Source organism: Trachinotus anak, unplaced genomic scaffold, assembly GCF_046630095.1.
Source record: "Trachinotus anak isolate AG129_WGS33_773 ecotype Australia unplaced genomic scaffold, CSIRO_AGI_Tana_v1 ptg000021l, whole genome shotgun sequence".
Lineage (NCBI taxonomy): Eukaryota > Metazoa > Chordata > Actinopteri > Carangiformes > Carangidae > Trachinotus > Trachinotus anak.
Window position 1 is genome coordinate 8,543,574 of NW_027273872.1, and position 12,723 is coordinate 8,556,296.

Consider the following 12,723-nt stretch of genomic DNA (forward strand, 5'->3'; position numbering starts at 1 on the left):
GTTCATGTGCATCCAGAGAATGACCGCTGCAGACCCCCACTGCACTGCCGGCACCACTCTGCTCCACAGGCTAAAGCGACGGCCCCGAGCTCTTAGTGGCCGTAGGTGTGTTATGCAAGCCTAATGGATGAAAAGATCATTGTTTTCAAGACGCCCACAGCAATGGTTCATGTAACAGATCCACTTGTGAAATCACAGCTTTTGAAACATTAGGGACTTGGCTTCAGAGGAGGTGATCACTGCTATGAGCTGGAGTCTTGAGTCACAGATAACTAGTATACATGGCCTGATGATAACTTACTCTCCACCTGTCTTTTTCTTTAAATACCATGAAATAAAAACCATGAAATATTCAGTGTGATGGGGAGGGTGACAACAACATAAATCATATTTCTCCTTCAGTGTTGCAGGCACTCACAATCACAATTTTTGCATGTTGTGTTTCCACTTGTTTTAATTCCTCTTTTTGTTATGGACTTCTTCCTGGGGAGGGGGAAACATTCTTTGCTCTCTTTACTGTTTTTGCTGTAAATGTGAAGCTGAGTTTCTTTGTAGTTACTTTATATTATATTTTTTACAGTTTGGAGCTTAAGTTTCTTTGATGTTGTACTTAAATCTGCTACTTAGGAGAGAAGTATGCTGAGATCTGTGTGGAGCAGGCCTGCAGAGTAGGGTTAGTATACTGCTGAGACTATACTGGCTGGTGTGGAGCATTTTGTGACTCGCGATGGTATAACACTGGCAAAGAAAGCATTTATGTAAGGAAGTCTGTAGTTTGTTTGTCTACAGCTGCAGTGATGTGGGACTGTGCCAGAGTATTTGTCTTTTGCGACAGTTTATTCAGAGAAAATGTATTGTGGTTATTTATTTTGTGAGGATTTTAAGTATCTTTTTGTAACACTAGTTTTCCACAGGACAGAATAGAGAGGATTTATGCAACAGAAACCCTGAATGACCATGAAAGCTTTGTTTCTCTAGAACTGCAGAATATTCAACTCAAAACATTCAAATTTTGTCCAGTGGATGGAAAAGAATTGATTTTCTTCAGTGACATCATTAATGAAATTGATCTTTGTGATAGAAAAGTCGATCAGGTTAAAACTTTTCTTTTCAAGAACAACAACAAGCTTGTGTATTCCTTGTGACCTTTAGAAGCTTCTCTGCACACAATGTTTAAAAAGCCAATTTTGGTATAACGAGTCACTCCTGTTTACTCGTCTGGATAAAAAGGGAAACCAACTTTTTTTGAGATAAAACAAAGTTGGCTCTTTCTTTGAGTCCAGGATTCGCTTTTATCTCCCTTTGGGACTGTTCTAGACAGTCTTTGAAATGGAAAGTTGCTCATATGTTAGTGCCAAGAGCAAACCATCAAACAGCACCCAGACCCGAAATGATGATGATGATGATTATGATGATGGTGGTGAACCCTACCTGCTTCTGGGCAGGAACATGGACTCCTTGATGAAGACGGAGCCGGACAACAGGATGTACCAGCAGCTTCCAATGTCATCAGGGCTGAAAGAGAAGAACAAAAGAGACGTTTAAACACAAATTAGCATAGAAAACAATGTGTGTGAAATCCTGAGCAGACCATAATACAATATTCTGAATGGGGAACAGAGTAAGGAGCTGGACAAACTTAACTGGCAAGATAATTAATAGAATTTACTATACAGTATATGTATAGGCCCTGCACACCGAGGTAAAGCTGTAAGAAGAACGAGCAAACTAAAATTTTTTATGTTCTGAGCTGAAATAATGAATTCGGTTTATTGCCAGAAAATTAATCATGTGTTTTGGTGATTGATTTTTTTGAGCAAGAATGCAAAAAATCTCAAGTGGTTAAAGCTTTTCAAATGTGAATATTTTCTGACATTCTCAGCTCTCTGTGATAGTAAACTGAATATGACATCAACTTGGCCTCTGAGAAACAGTGGTGAACAATCTTCATTATCTTGTGACCTTTTATGGAACAAGTGATTAATCTATTACTCTGGTAAATCCTCAACAGATTAATCAATAATAAAAAAATGTTTGTGGTTTGTGTGAGCCTGCACTGTTTAATGTTAATATTTCTGCTTTGCCATTTGCTTCATCTACATGTTTCTGTGATGATGTTGTGATTAAATGCATCAGCAATGTAAGATAGTTCCCTGAGCCAAAAAAAGAAAAGTGACAGGAAGGAAAACATGAGTGAAAAAGAGTGTTTGAGAGAGAGAGAGAGAGAGAGAGAGAGAGAGAGAGAGAGAGAGAGAGAGAGAGAGAGAGAGAGAGAGAGAGAGAGAGAGAGAGAGAGAGAGAGAGAGAGAGAGAGAGAGAGAGAGAGAGAGAGAGAGAGAGAACTATGAATGAACTGATCTGAATCATCTCTCATCCTCCCACACCCATGGCCCTGTTGAAACACACAGACAAGAAATCTGGGCATCGCAGACAAAGTAAACTCAGACTGACCCCTGAGTGATGCAGCTGGCTGTCAAGTCTGTACAATATGACTGGTAAAAAAAAATACACACAAGTACACACACATTAACACTAGCGCCACACTTAACAGATTTTAGCCAATTTAATTTGAACCTAAGGAAAATCATAGCATTTGTCTTTAGATCAACAACTCATTCTATATAAATTAAAACGGGACTGTCAGTGTTAATACAGCATGCTGGCCATTTGTAGAGGATAACACAGTTGTTTAAATGCATGGATTGGGTTTCCTTGCTCATCTAGCTTATCTTTAGGCCTTCATGGATAGCAGAGGGATTGCAGAGAGATAATCTCACGCAGCTGAGATACACTGAATCTTCTTCGCCCAGTACATGCAGGATTATCAAAGAGGCTGTGTATGTTAACCTACCGCAAATGTAAACAGATGCTATAGAGATGGATCAAAAAGTTAATGCTTGCTTTCATTTATACGTAACCCATCAGGATCAAAGGACAAACACAACATATGCACTCACTGTGAGGTCAGTTCAAATATCACTGGGAAAACTGCTGCTGTTTGTGGCACACTTTCACGTTTGAGTTTTACGTAAATATAAGATTCCTTCATGGTACTTCTAAATAGATTTTACCGGAGCTGAACACAGTAGCAGTGTGTGTGTGTGTTCTAGGGAAGATTAACAGTTAACAAATAATATTTTAAGAAATTGTGGTTAATTGTGATTTTTAAAAAAATCTTGTTTGACGGCCCTTGTCGATAAAACATGTCACCTAGCAGCTCCTTGACAATAAAAAGGAAGTAGAAATCCAGACAAGGAAGTATTCTCATGACACGTAACACTGATACCATCTTTATCCAGTTCTGGGAACTTGAAATGAACGGTGAAGTTTCGGCGATGGTGGCCAAAAATAGGCATGTCAGTAAATAAACTCTGCTTTCATTTTGCTCTGGTGAGTGCCAACAACTAAAGCTGCGTTATGACTGAAACAATTATGACCATTGTCCAAGATAATCTGCGCTGCCTCATTGTGATGTGTGATGTCTCAGTTCGTTGCCATTATTGCTTATTTCAGCATCTGGACTGATTTCAAAGTGTTTATATGTTTGACTTATTTGATGTATATTTTTTAAAAGTAAAGCTGTGAATAGAACTATGCATGACTAATCAAGGAATCTTTATTTATTGCATGTTATGGCCTGACTGCAATCTTTTTAAGTGCAGATAATACAATTATTCTCATTACTTTTAAATTACATTTTGAGAATTAAGCTTATTTGCTTTTCGAGTGAGACTTAAATGAGAAGATTGATACCACTCTCATGTCTGTACAGTGAATATAAAGCTGCAGCCAGCAGCTAGTTAGCTTAGCTAAGCAGAGCAACTGAAAGAAGTAGGACACCAGCTAGCCTGGCCCTGCCCACAGGTAAAAAAATTGCCTTCCAGCTCTTCAATAATTAACACCTTATATCTTGTTTGCTTCATCTGTACAGATCATGGTCTTTGTGCTAAGCTAAGCTAACCAGCTGCTGTCTGTGGCTTCATATTTACTGTACAGACATGAAAGTGGTATCAGTCTTCTTATTTAACTCTCTGCAGGAAAGTCAAGTGTATATCCCAAAGAATCGAAGAGTACTTTGTAAAATAACAATCATAACATTTTGAAATGTCTGAAACAAATGATACGTTTTCTAAATATTATCAGTGCCATGCTTCTGAAAGTGCAGAACCTTTCATTATCTTTGCTTTTACTGCACAGCATCAGCTTAACTGGAATTCAAATGAACGTTTCCCTGCCGGACGCCTCCACCAGTCTGTTTACCGCTCAGTGCTTGGAAACATCACCACATCACAGACGACAAACGCCTGCTCATCAAGCTGGGATCAGGTATTATATCTGAAGGAGCTCTGGTGTTAATAAGGCAGCAGCTTGTGTGATTATCGCTGAACATGTTCACCTGCTCTGAGTGAGCCTTTTTAATTGAAACCAGAGGGAGAAAGAAAAAGAAAATCAATGACCAGCCAGACATCAGCAGGGTGGGACAAGTTTGTGCTTACATAAAGGTAAAGGACGGGTGCACTTATTATACACCCGCCCCCACGCAGACTCATATATTCACCTCCAGCATCACTGTGCTGACTGAGTTTCTTTTTTTTTAATCACTGAGAACAAAGTCTCGCCTCCTTCCTCCTCCTCTCCACACTTTCCTTGCAGAACTAATGAGGCTGTAGACAGCACACCCTACTGACACACTACAAAATCTCCCTCGCTCCCCTCAACAGCATCCCTCTTCCTCTTCCCTCTGCTGATGTCCATCCACCTCCCTCCAGACTCGTTTCATCCTTTTAAGGCTCTTCTTTGCATTCAGAGACGACACGAATGAAACGCTCAATTATTAATTGCTGGCACGCAGATGCACGGAGCGAGGGGAGAACCTCACATAACTGAGGAGGAGGAGGTGGAGTAAGAAGACGAGAAGATACAACACCAAAAAAGAGTAGGAGATAGGAGACTCTTATGTGCCACGACAGCTTGACTGAACTGGGTCAAACATACTAGGAGCGATCATCAAACACTGAACATCATCTACCGAAGCCCCCATCGGGAAGCCTTTAACAGTTGGGAATCAGATTATGCGAGTGGCACGAAGGTAGTGGAGGGAGGAAAACGGCTGGGGAAGAGTGATTATTGCATCAAGATTTTCGCAAGAGGAGGTTTGCGTCTTACAAAATGAAGAGTTTTATTCAAGAATGAAATGCCCCTTTTGAAAATGTGCAACAGAGTCATATTTGACTGTCATAAAAAATTATAAGGCAGGCTCAGACATTCACATTCACAATATTTAACCTTTAACAGGATGTAATCATTTGACGTTTATGCAGACCAAGCAACTTTGATCAAGTAATACTTTGATCAAGTAATAGTAATAATATTGTTCTGCTGGGAGTCCTGCAGACTTCGGGACGTCTTTAACAGCTCAACAAGACTAAGTATAAACCTCAGCTCTATCACTGTCAGTTACGAGAGAAGAGAATCCAACTGTAAAACACACTTAAACGCAATTGATTTTCAGATTTATATTGGTGATTAGCATTGACTTCATAGACGGCACTCTCTCCCAAATAACTGAATTTAGATTTAGATTTAGATTTTTAGTAACAGGACATTTATTCTTTTTTTCATAAACCTCTCTGATTATTCCATTGATTAATCCTGAGTAATCCTTTGGTCCTTAAAATTTTATTCAATTAACAGACCAAAATGCATATATAGTTAGTATTTTATCATCAGCATTTTTGGAAGGAGTTGCCTCTGTCTACATTATGGTTTTGAATAAGGTCAGAAGAAAAGAAAGAAAATTGGCTGATTCTGCAGTTGCTATTATTTTGCACATACAGCAGTGGAGTGTGTGGGACCCCTAAACAATGAGTAAGTACAGCCAATGTCAACATAACACAAGGTCTCAAATGGCTGGACTAACAGGATGGTGGGATGTGAGGAGTTTCAGAACAAAAGAGTTGTGTCACTTAGAGGCAAAATGTAAATAAGCAACTAAAAATATGACCATTTTAAATTGTTATTGTTGTGATGCTTTCGCCATGAAACCCTCAAGAGACTCAACACCACAGTGGTGTGGTTGCCATTATGAAATAAAGCAATCATACCATGTTTTCAATTGTCCAACAAACAAAAGCTAGTGAGGAGGCAGGAGAGGACTGAGAGTCTACTTTTAAATGTTTATGGCAGTCAGAGGTTCAGAGCCTCTGATTGGCTCGCTGATGTGCTGAAGAGCTCCAGGTAAAGGCCCAAAAGAGGAAATGTAAAACTACACTGAGATGTTTTTTTTTTTGTTACTAAAAGCCACAATTATTTATTCCTATGGACATCAAAACATAAATTTAAAAGTGTAAAATATGAGACCTTTACTTCATTCATTAACTGACAGAAAATAGAGGAAATTTCCATCATATTTTCCCAGAGGGTAAGGCAATGTCTTCATATTTACTTTATATTTTCACTTCATCATTAGAAGACTGAGAATATTGTTGCTGATTAATTTATGATTTTAGCTCTAATAAAATTGAATACTTGCATCATTGACTCCAATGCTCATGGTTCATCAAAAGTGATTTAAAAAAGAAAATCTGACCGTCAAACAAGCTAACTGTGCCACTCCAGCAGAAAAACAGCAAAAGCTGGACTTTGCAGTTGGACCACACAAACCAGTGTGGGTCAAAGGTGAAGGATTGCACTGAAAGGGCTGACATGGAAGAGGTTAAAGGCTGACCAGACGATACAAACCCTCTTCACCAGCCGCTGTTAAATGTGCCAGGTCAGCCTCCATCTCAGGAGGGGCTTTGGCACAATAATCTCTGGACGGTAAATCCTACGAGGTTCAGGCTCTCACAGAATGGGATGTTTTCCTGAGATATCAAGTGTAACTGTGTGAGTGGGTGAGTGTGTGTGTGTGTGTGTGTGTAGGCGTGTGCATGTAGTGTTTGCACTCTAGCAATCTAGAACCCCAAACGGGAGAAATGAGTACTTTTTAAACTATTATCCTGCTATCGCTGCTCCAGGACTGCCAACCGTCAGGGACAGTCAGTGTGAGGTTGTGAGAGTGAGGGTCATTAACTACACCATCCGAATGAATCTGAGTGGTTTTATTCAGCATTATGGGAGGTTGGAGATAAAGAAAACATCATACATATGTAGTCAAGATTTAGTTCTATGCAAAATGTTCTCCTGGATTTTGGCCACCATTAAATCATGGGCTTCCTGGAAGGCCCAGAAGAGACATGGCTGTCAAACAGTGGAAGTTGGCTCCAATTTTTATGAAGCAAAGACAGTAATATCTACAGCTCAGCATGAGTCAGACACAGTAGTTGTGCTATGGCAAGGAATACTCCCTGCTAATGCAAATGTACATTTACATTTAAAATGTTCAATTAAAGCTTGTAAATGACTGTGTCCTTCTTCCCGTATCATTATTGAATTTTGATGCAACATGGCATCTCTGGAAGGCTTCTGGTTGTGACTGACTCAAAATAAAACCTGATATCTGTCTCTGATGTGTCAGCCTGCTGAAAATTGTAGCAAAAGTCATGACAGTTTTGCTAAAAATATCACTTTACAGTGGCTTTTTCCTTTAAGGAAATTAACTCTCTTTACAGCTGTCTGAGACATGTCTCAATGTACAAGCCATACAATTTTTACAACTTAATTGAGATACTATCACATTAAATTCCCCCATTGACTTTTAAAGCCCTCGTTCCCCAGCAGATTATTGCCGTTGTTATAAACACACAAGGAAATGAAGACAGGCTGTTAGGGTTGTATTTTCAGAAGAGAAGACTGATTAAGATCCTACAGCAGAGGAAATTCAATCTGATCTGCTGCTGTTTAACACCCAGCTCTTATCAGAGAGAGCCCTGACCAACTTTTATAGGTTCATACATGCAAGCACGCAAACACAGATGTACACAAACACATGCAAACAAACTGTTGTTCCAAGACACAACTAGAAAAAAATGTAAATTAAATGACCTGATAAACCAGTAAGAAAATAACCTGCTGTGTTCTCTGCTTTTGCCCAGAGTTAAACTGAGCAAAGTAGAAGCAGTCATGCTCTCTTAATCTGAAAACGCTGTGTAAGTGTGAAACCCAACTTTGTCCATACTAGAGATGTCTGTCCAAACTGAGTAAGAAAGCTGCTTAATCTCTTCTCCTTTGTCCTGTTTTTGTCAGGAAACACTTGAAGTGTGCATCACAGCTGATATCTGGTCGAGTGGGACAAACAAACTGGTTACTCTGCAGGGTGTCAGCGGGTTAAATGTCCATTCAGTTTTATTACACACCCAACCTTTGGATTTAGTTACTGTCATTTACACATTTGTGTTTCTGTTGTCAGGCTATGTGACCAGTCCAATATAGTGATTTGGTTGCAGCTCATAAATACCACCTGTAAACCAGAACTATAATGTGTGCATGTGTATGTTTGTGTATGGATATATAAAATATGAGTGCAATTATAAATAAGTCTGGAAATGTTTTTTCACTTTTGTGATGGTGCATGTAAACTTTTGTGGGTATGTGTGTATTTATTTATTTGTATATTTATTCATTTTCTTCTGGAATCAGCAGGTGTGGGAGGGGTCAGGTTGTGTAATTGTGCTGTTGTGCTTCACATATTGTATTTTGTGTTAAGAACCCCGTTGAAAATGAGATGGTTAATCTCGAGGGGTTTCTCCTTTGAATAAATATATGTATGTGGTTGTGTGAGTGTGTATATGTGTGAGAGTGTGTAGTGACTGGTGTGAGGGGCCAGAGGGAATCTTGCTGAAACTGGAGTCTATAATGTGACCACCGCTTCATCTGCATTCCTATTGTTTAATCAGCTCCCACACCGCCAAGTGTGCTTCTAATGAGGTGTTGACTCTTCCATGTCATTCCAACACGCGCACGCACGCACGCACGCACACACACACACACACACACACACAGGATTAGGGGGCATAGAAGGGACAATTCACCCTCTCTAGCCCCTCGAGACGCTGATAGAGTTAATTAACTGTCTTAATTCTCACCATGGGTGTTTGGAAGACGTCAGCTTGTGACAGCAGTCAAACACTGTGTTTTCTGCTTACTGCAGTTGTGGCAGCTTTTCAAAATGGATCCAAACACACTCAGAAGCTGTCTGGAAACTGTCAATACAGCTTTCCAATCATATTAACCTTCCACAACACATGGCCCAAAGGAGGAAGCACAGAGGCATTTCCACTTGTGACTGGCTTAGAGATGCTTTTAGGAGCCATTATAACTACAGTTTCTCTTTGTCAATTCGGACAGTTTCTTATTGAATCAAGATGAAATTAGAGTGGAAATCTCGTCTAGGTCTTTTTTCCTCACTGATGCTGTCGAGTGGTTTGGTGTCACATTTGAACACACACACCTTCATGAAGGACTGATTCTGTACTTGACAGACATTTGTTTTCATTGAAGTCATGCAGGTCGCTGCACTGTGTGCAGCCAGTGTGTGAAGGCTCATCAATAAGGCTGAGTAACAGCCTAGGCTGCAGTGTTTTGATCAAACTGAACTGAAATATTGTTTCATTTGCTGCCCCCAGTTTTTCTGTGTTGTGTTTTCTTACGCTGGTAGAGATCTAAGTGTTCGAGCACATATCATCAATATCCATTTACACACAGGCATCCACACCCATGCAATACCAGACATTGTAGTACTTACTAGTATAGTACTTCATTGGCCTCATGTCTCTCATAACGCACCGTCTCACACATTATCCTGCAGGGACAGAGGGGAGAGGGAGGGGAGAGTGGCAGTCAGACAACAGGAAGAAATGGTAACTTTACTTTAATAAAAAGCTGGTTAACATTATTACAAACAGACAAAAAATGAGAGGAACAGGTCAAAATCTAGCTCTGCTGAATCCAATAAAATTCACCCTCTGATGAGTCAGTTATTTTAAGACGAAATGTTATTTATTTTTTGGCAAACCTGCAACTTGATTTTCTGTGATCAGTGACACACAATGAACTTGTTGCTGATAATTAAAGATGGAGCTACTGTATGTACATATAAAAGGTTAAGTGGAAGTGTTGTCCAGATGCAGGCTGTACTCTGTGTGTTGATGGAGAGAACAGTAGCTGTACCATATTCAGAACAAGAGCAGAGTCTTGAGAGTCTTGTGGTTCATTGCATCATAGTCTATTGAGGCTACTGATAGTGGGGAAGTCGGTTTTTCTGACTGATTTCTTCTGGTGATTGTGAAAGTTAATTAAACCTTTGGTTTTTTATTCTGAGGGTCAACACCAGAATTTACTGCTAAAGTTTTAGATGCATTGATTGTGTGTGCGTTTCCATCTTTCTTCAAACTACACTGTACTGAAAATATTCTGATATAACATGTCATCTATTTGGTAACCATTTCATGGGAATACCAAAAATATGACCCTGTTATATCATCAGACCAAGCAACACACTCACAGTTGCACTCATGTCACCTGGCACACATCCAGACCAGTTTAAGTCTTGTATATCTGGACACAAGGCAGTTCCACTGGAGCAGCTAATGGTTTAGTGCCTTGCTTAATGGCAACAGAGATTCTCAGTTATATTTGGAGAGTTCAACAATTAATCTAATAATCATGAGACTACTTGTACCTCTGCTCCCAAATAAGTGTCAAGGGTTGAGGAAAATGCTTGAGCTTACAGGCTCGCTTTATGCCCCCACTGCTCCCATTAGTGAAATGTTTTGTTTTTCTTTTGTTTGAAATATTTTTAAAAATACAATCCTTTAAACTAAGGATTTACTCTATTATTTCACAGGGATAAATGATGAGTTACATTTTTAAAATGGTAGCTCTCTGATTTTGGAATTAAACCCTTTTCCCCCCACATGAAATGTAAAAAAGTCATCCATTTACGCCTCCAGAGAAGACAAGAGCACCTCAACATTACGGGCAGGCAGCTATAGTAAACAGTAGCTGATCAAAACACAAAAGACTTCAAAAATAGCTGGGGGCGGCCGTCGTGTTCTAGCCCCATTGCACAAGGACTGAAAAACAATCCTGGCTCTAAAAAACAAGTCGCTGTGAAAAAGAACCACGGAGGAAAAACAACACATTTCTCCCAGATGAAATTAAGTTAAGAAAGAAACTATAACATGATCCCACGGTTAGTGTAATTTCTGGCTGGATGGGAGTTTTTTTTTTTTTTTAAGTTAGGAAAGCCAAAACCACTCAGATGAAGTTGGCGGGAGTGGTGCGGAGGTCTGTGGGACCACGGGGACATTCCTCAGGATCCAAACCGGGAGGAGGGAGAGGGGTTACTGTGGGGTGGGAGGCCTCTGAGGGGTCACAAAGAGGAATGTTCCAACTTGCGGGTCATGTACTGCTACATTGTTCCCTCGCCAGTATAATCCACATGTATGCACACTAGGCATGCTGGGAACAGACTTCTGACATGCACTGTTTGGAAAGTCTACGCCAGACAGAAAAGACTGGAGAGCTAACGTGGTGACAGCAGACTTAAAGGCAAAATCAAATCAGTATGTGGATTATGTAAAAATACACTTGTCCTTTCAGTCTGAATCAGCTTAAATATACAAAAGTGTCCCATGTGAACCCCAGCAGTTAGCCCTTTACTGTCCCATGAAATGTTTGGTGTCAGAAATAGAGACTGATTCCAGCAGAAACAGAAAGTATCGTGGAATCACAATTTTATTAAGTCCAAGATGACTTCAAAAAATTGTTTTCAAATTATTTGTTTGAGGCTGGTGAGGATGCCAAGACAGAGGGCATCAGCCAAAAAACGCAGGGTTGTCTGGCAAAAAAAAAATTAAAAAAAATAGAACCTGACCCAACTCAGATATAGACATGGGACAAGTTGTGGAACTGCTGTAAACAACTACAGAGAGAGGTGCGCCTCTTGCTCACAGGGAGTTAATGGCGACTCTCTCATGTTGCCAAGGTTTATCCAAAAAGTTGCTAGATCTGTCGCTAAGTGCTTTTTCGAAAAACAGTTGCTCAAAGGGTCTGAAAATGACAACTGTCGTGGATCTGCGGTAAACCCCCACTGATGACGTAATAGAAAATGCAAATCATTTTGAAAGAGAACTGGCTAATGGGAAGAGTCCAACACTCGACTAATGGTGTTTTTAGAGAGTTAAATAATTCCAGTAAAGTAGTAGTTAGAGGGCGAAGTGGCTGCTGAATTTAAAAAAATGACACAAATTTCACTTTCAGTGTTAAACTTCTACCCCTGTCTGTAAGTGCTATGGAGGAGACACTGAGGTGTTGCAACTCCAATTGAAATTCATGTGACTGGGATATCAAGCTTTTAGTTGTGTTAATGAAGCACCGGGAATTTGTGCGGACACTCACTTCAGCTGGTGCTCTCGCAGGTTGGACAAGGCCTCCATCCCGTGGAGATAAGAGTAGACGATTTCCAGGTCCTGTGGAAGAAAAGCAGACGTGTTACCACACACAGGAGCTTAGGCTGAAAGTAAACATCCAAAGAAACAGCGGGGCTTAAATTAGAGCTGAAATGATAAGCTGATTATTGAAGTAGCAAATGGACAGAAGATTAACCTGCGTTGTTGATAATCGATTTAACATTGCACCATCTTCTGCTCTCAGTTTCTCTAATCAAAGCATTTGCTGCTTTGCTCAGATTTATTTCATTGTAAACTAAATCTGTTTGAGTTGTGGGCTGTCAGACAAAACAACATACAACAAAAGAAGACATGATGTCACCTTGAACACCTT

The 12,723-nt window shown here is 40.0% G+C and overlaps 1 protein-coding gene across 10 annotated transcripts in view; it reads right to left on the reverse strand.

The window, feature by feature from the left end:
- Positions 1-12,723, reverse strand: part of rapgef2b (Rap guanine nucleotide exchange factor 2b) — a 106,513-nt gene that overhangs the window by 65,551 nt on the left and 28,239 nt on the right. For all 10 annotated transcript variants that reach the window (XM_071457595.1, XM_071457597.1, XM_071457594.1 and 7 more), the window contains exons 2-4: positions 12,340-12,410; positions 9,683-9,739; positions 1,432-1,515 (exon numbers count right to left, since the gene is read on the reverse strand). In XM_071457595.1, coding sequence (XP_071313696.1) covers positions 1,432-1,515; positions 9,683-9,739; positions 12,340-12,410 — 212 coding nt within the window. The remainder of the gene's footprint in view (positions 1-1,431; positions 1,516-9,682; positions 9,740-12,339; positions 12,411-12,723) is intronic.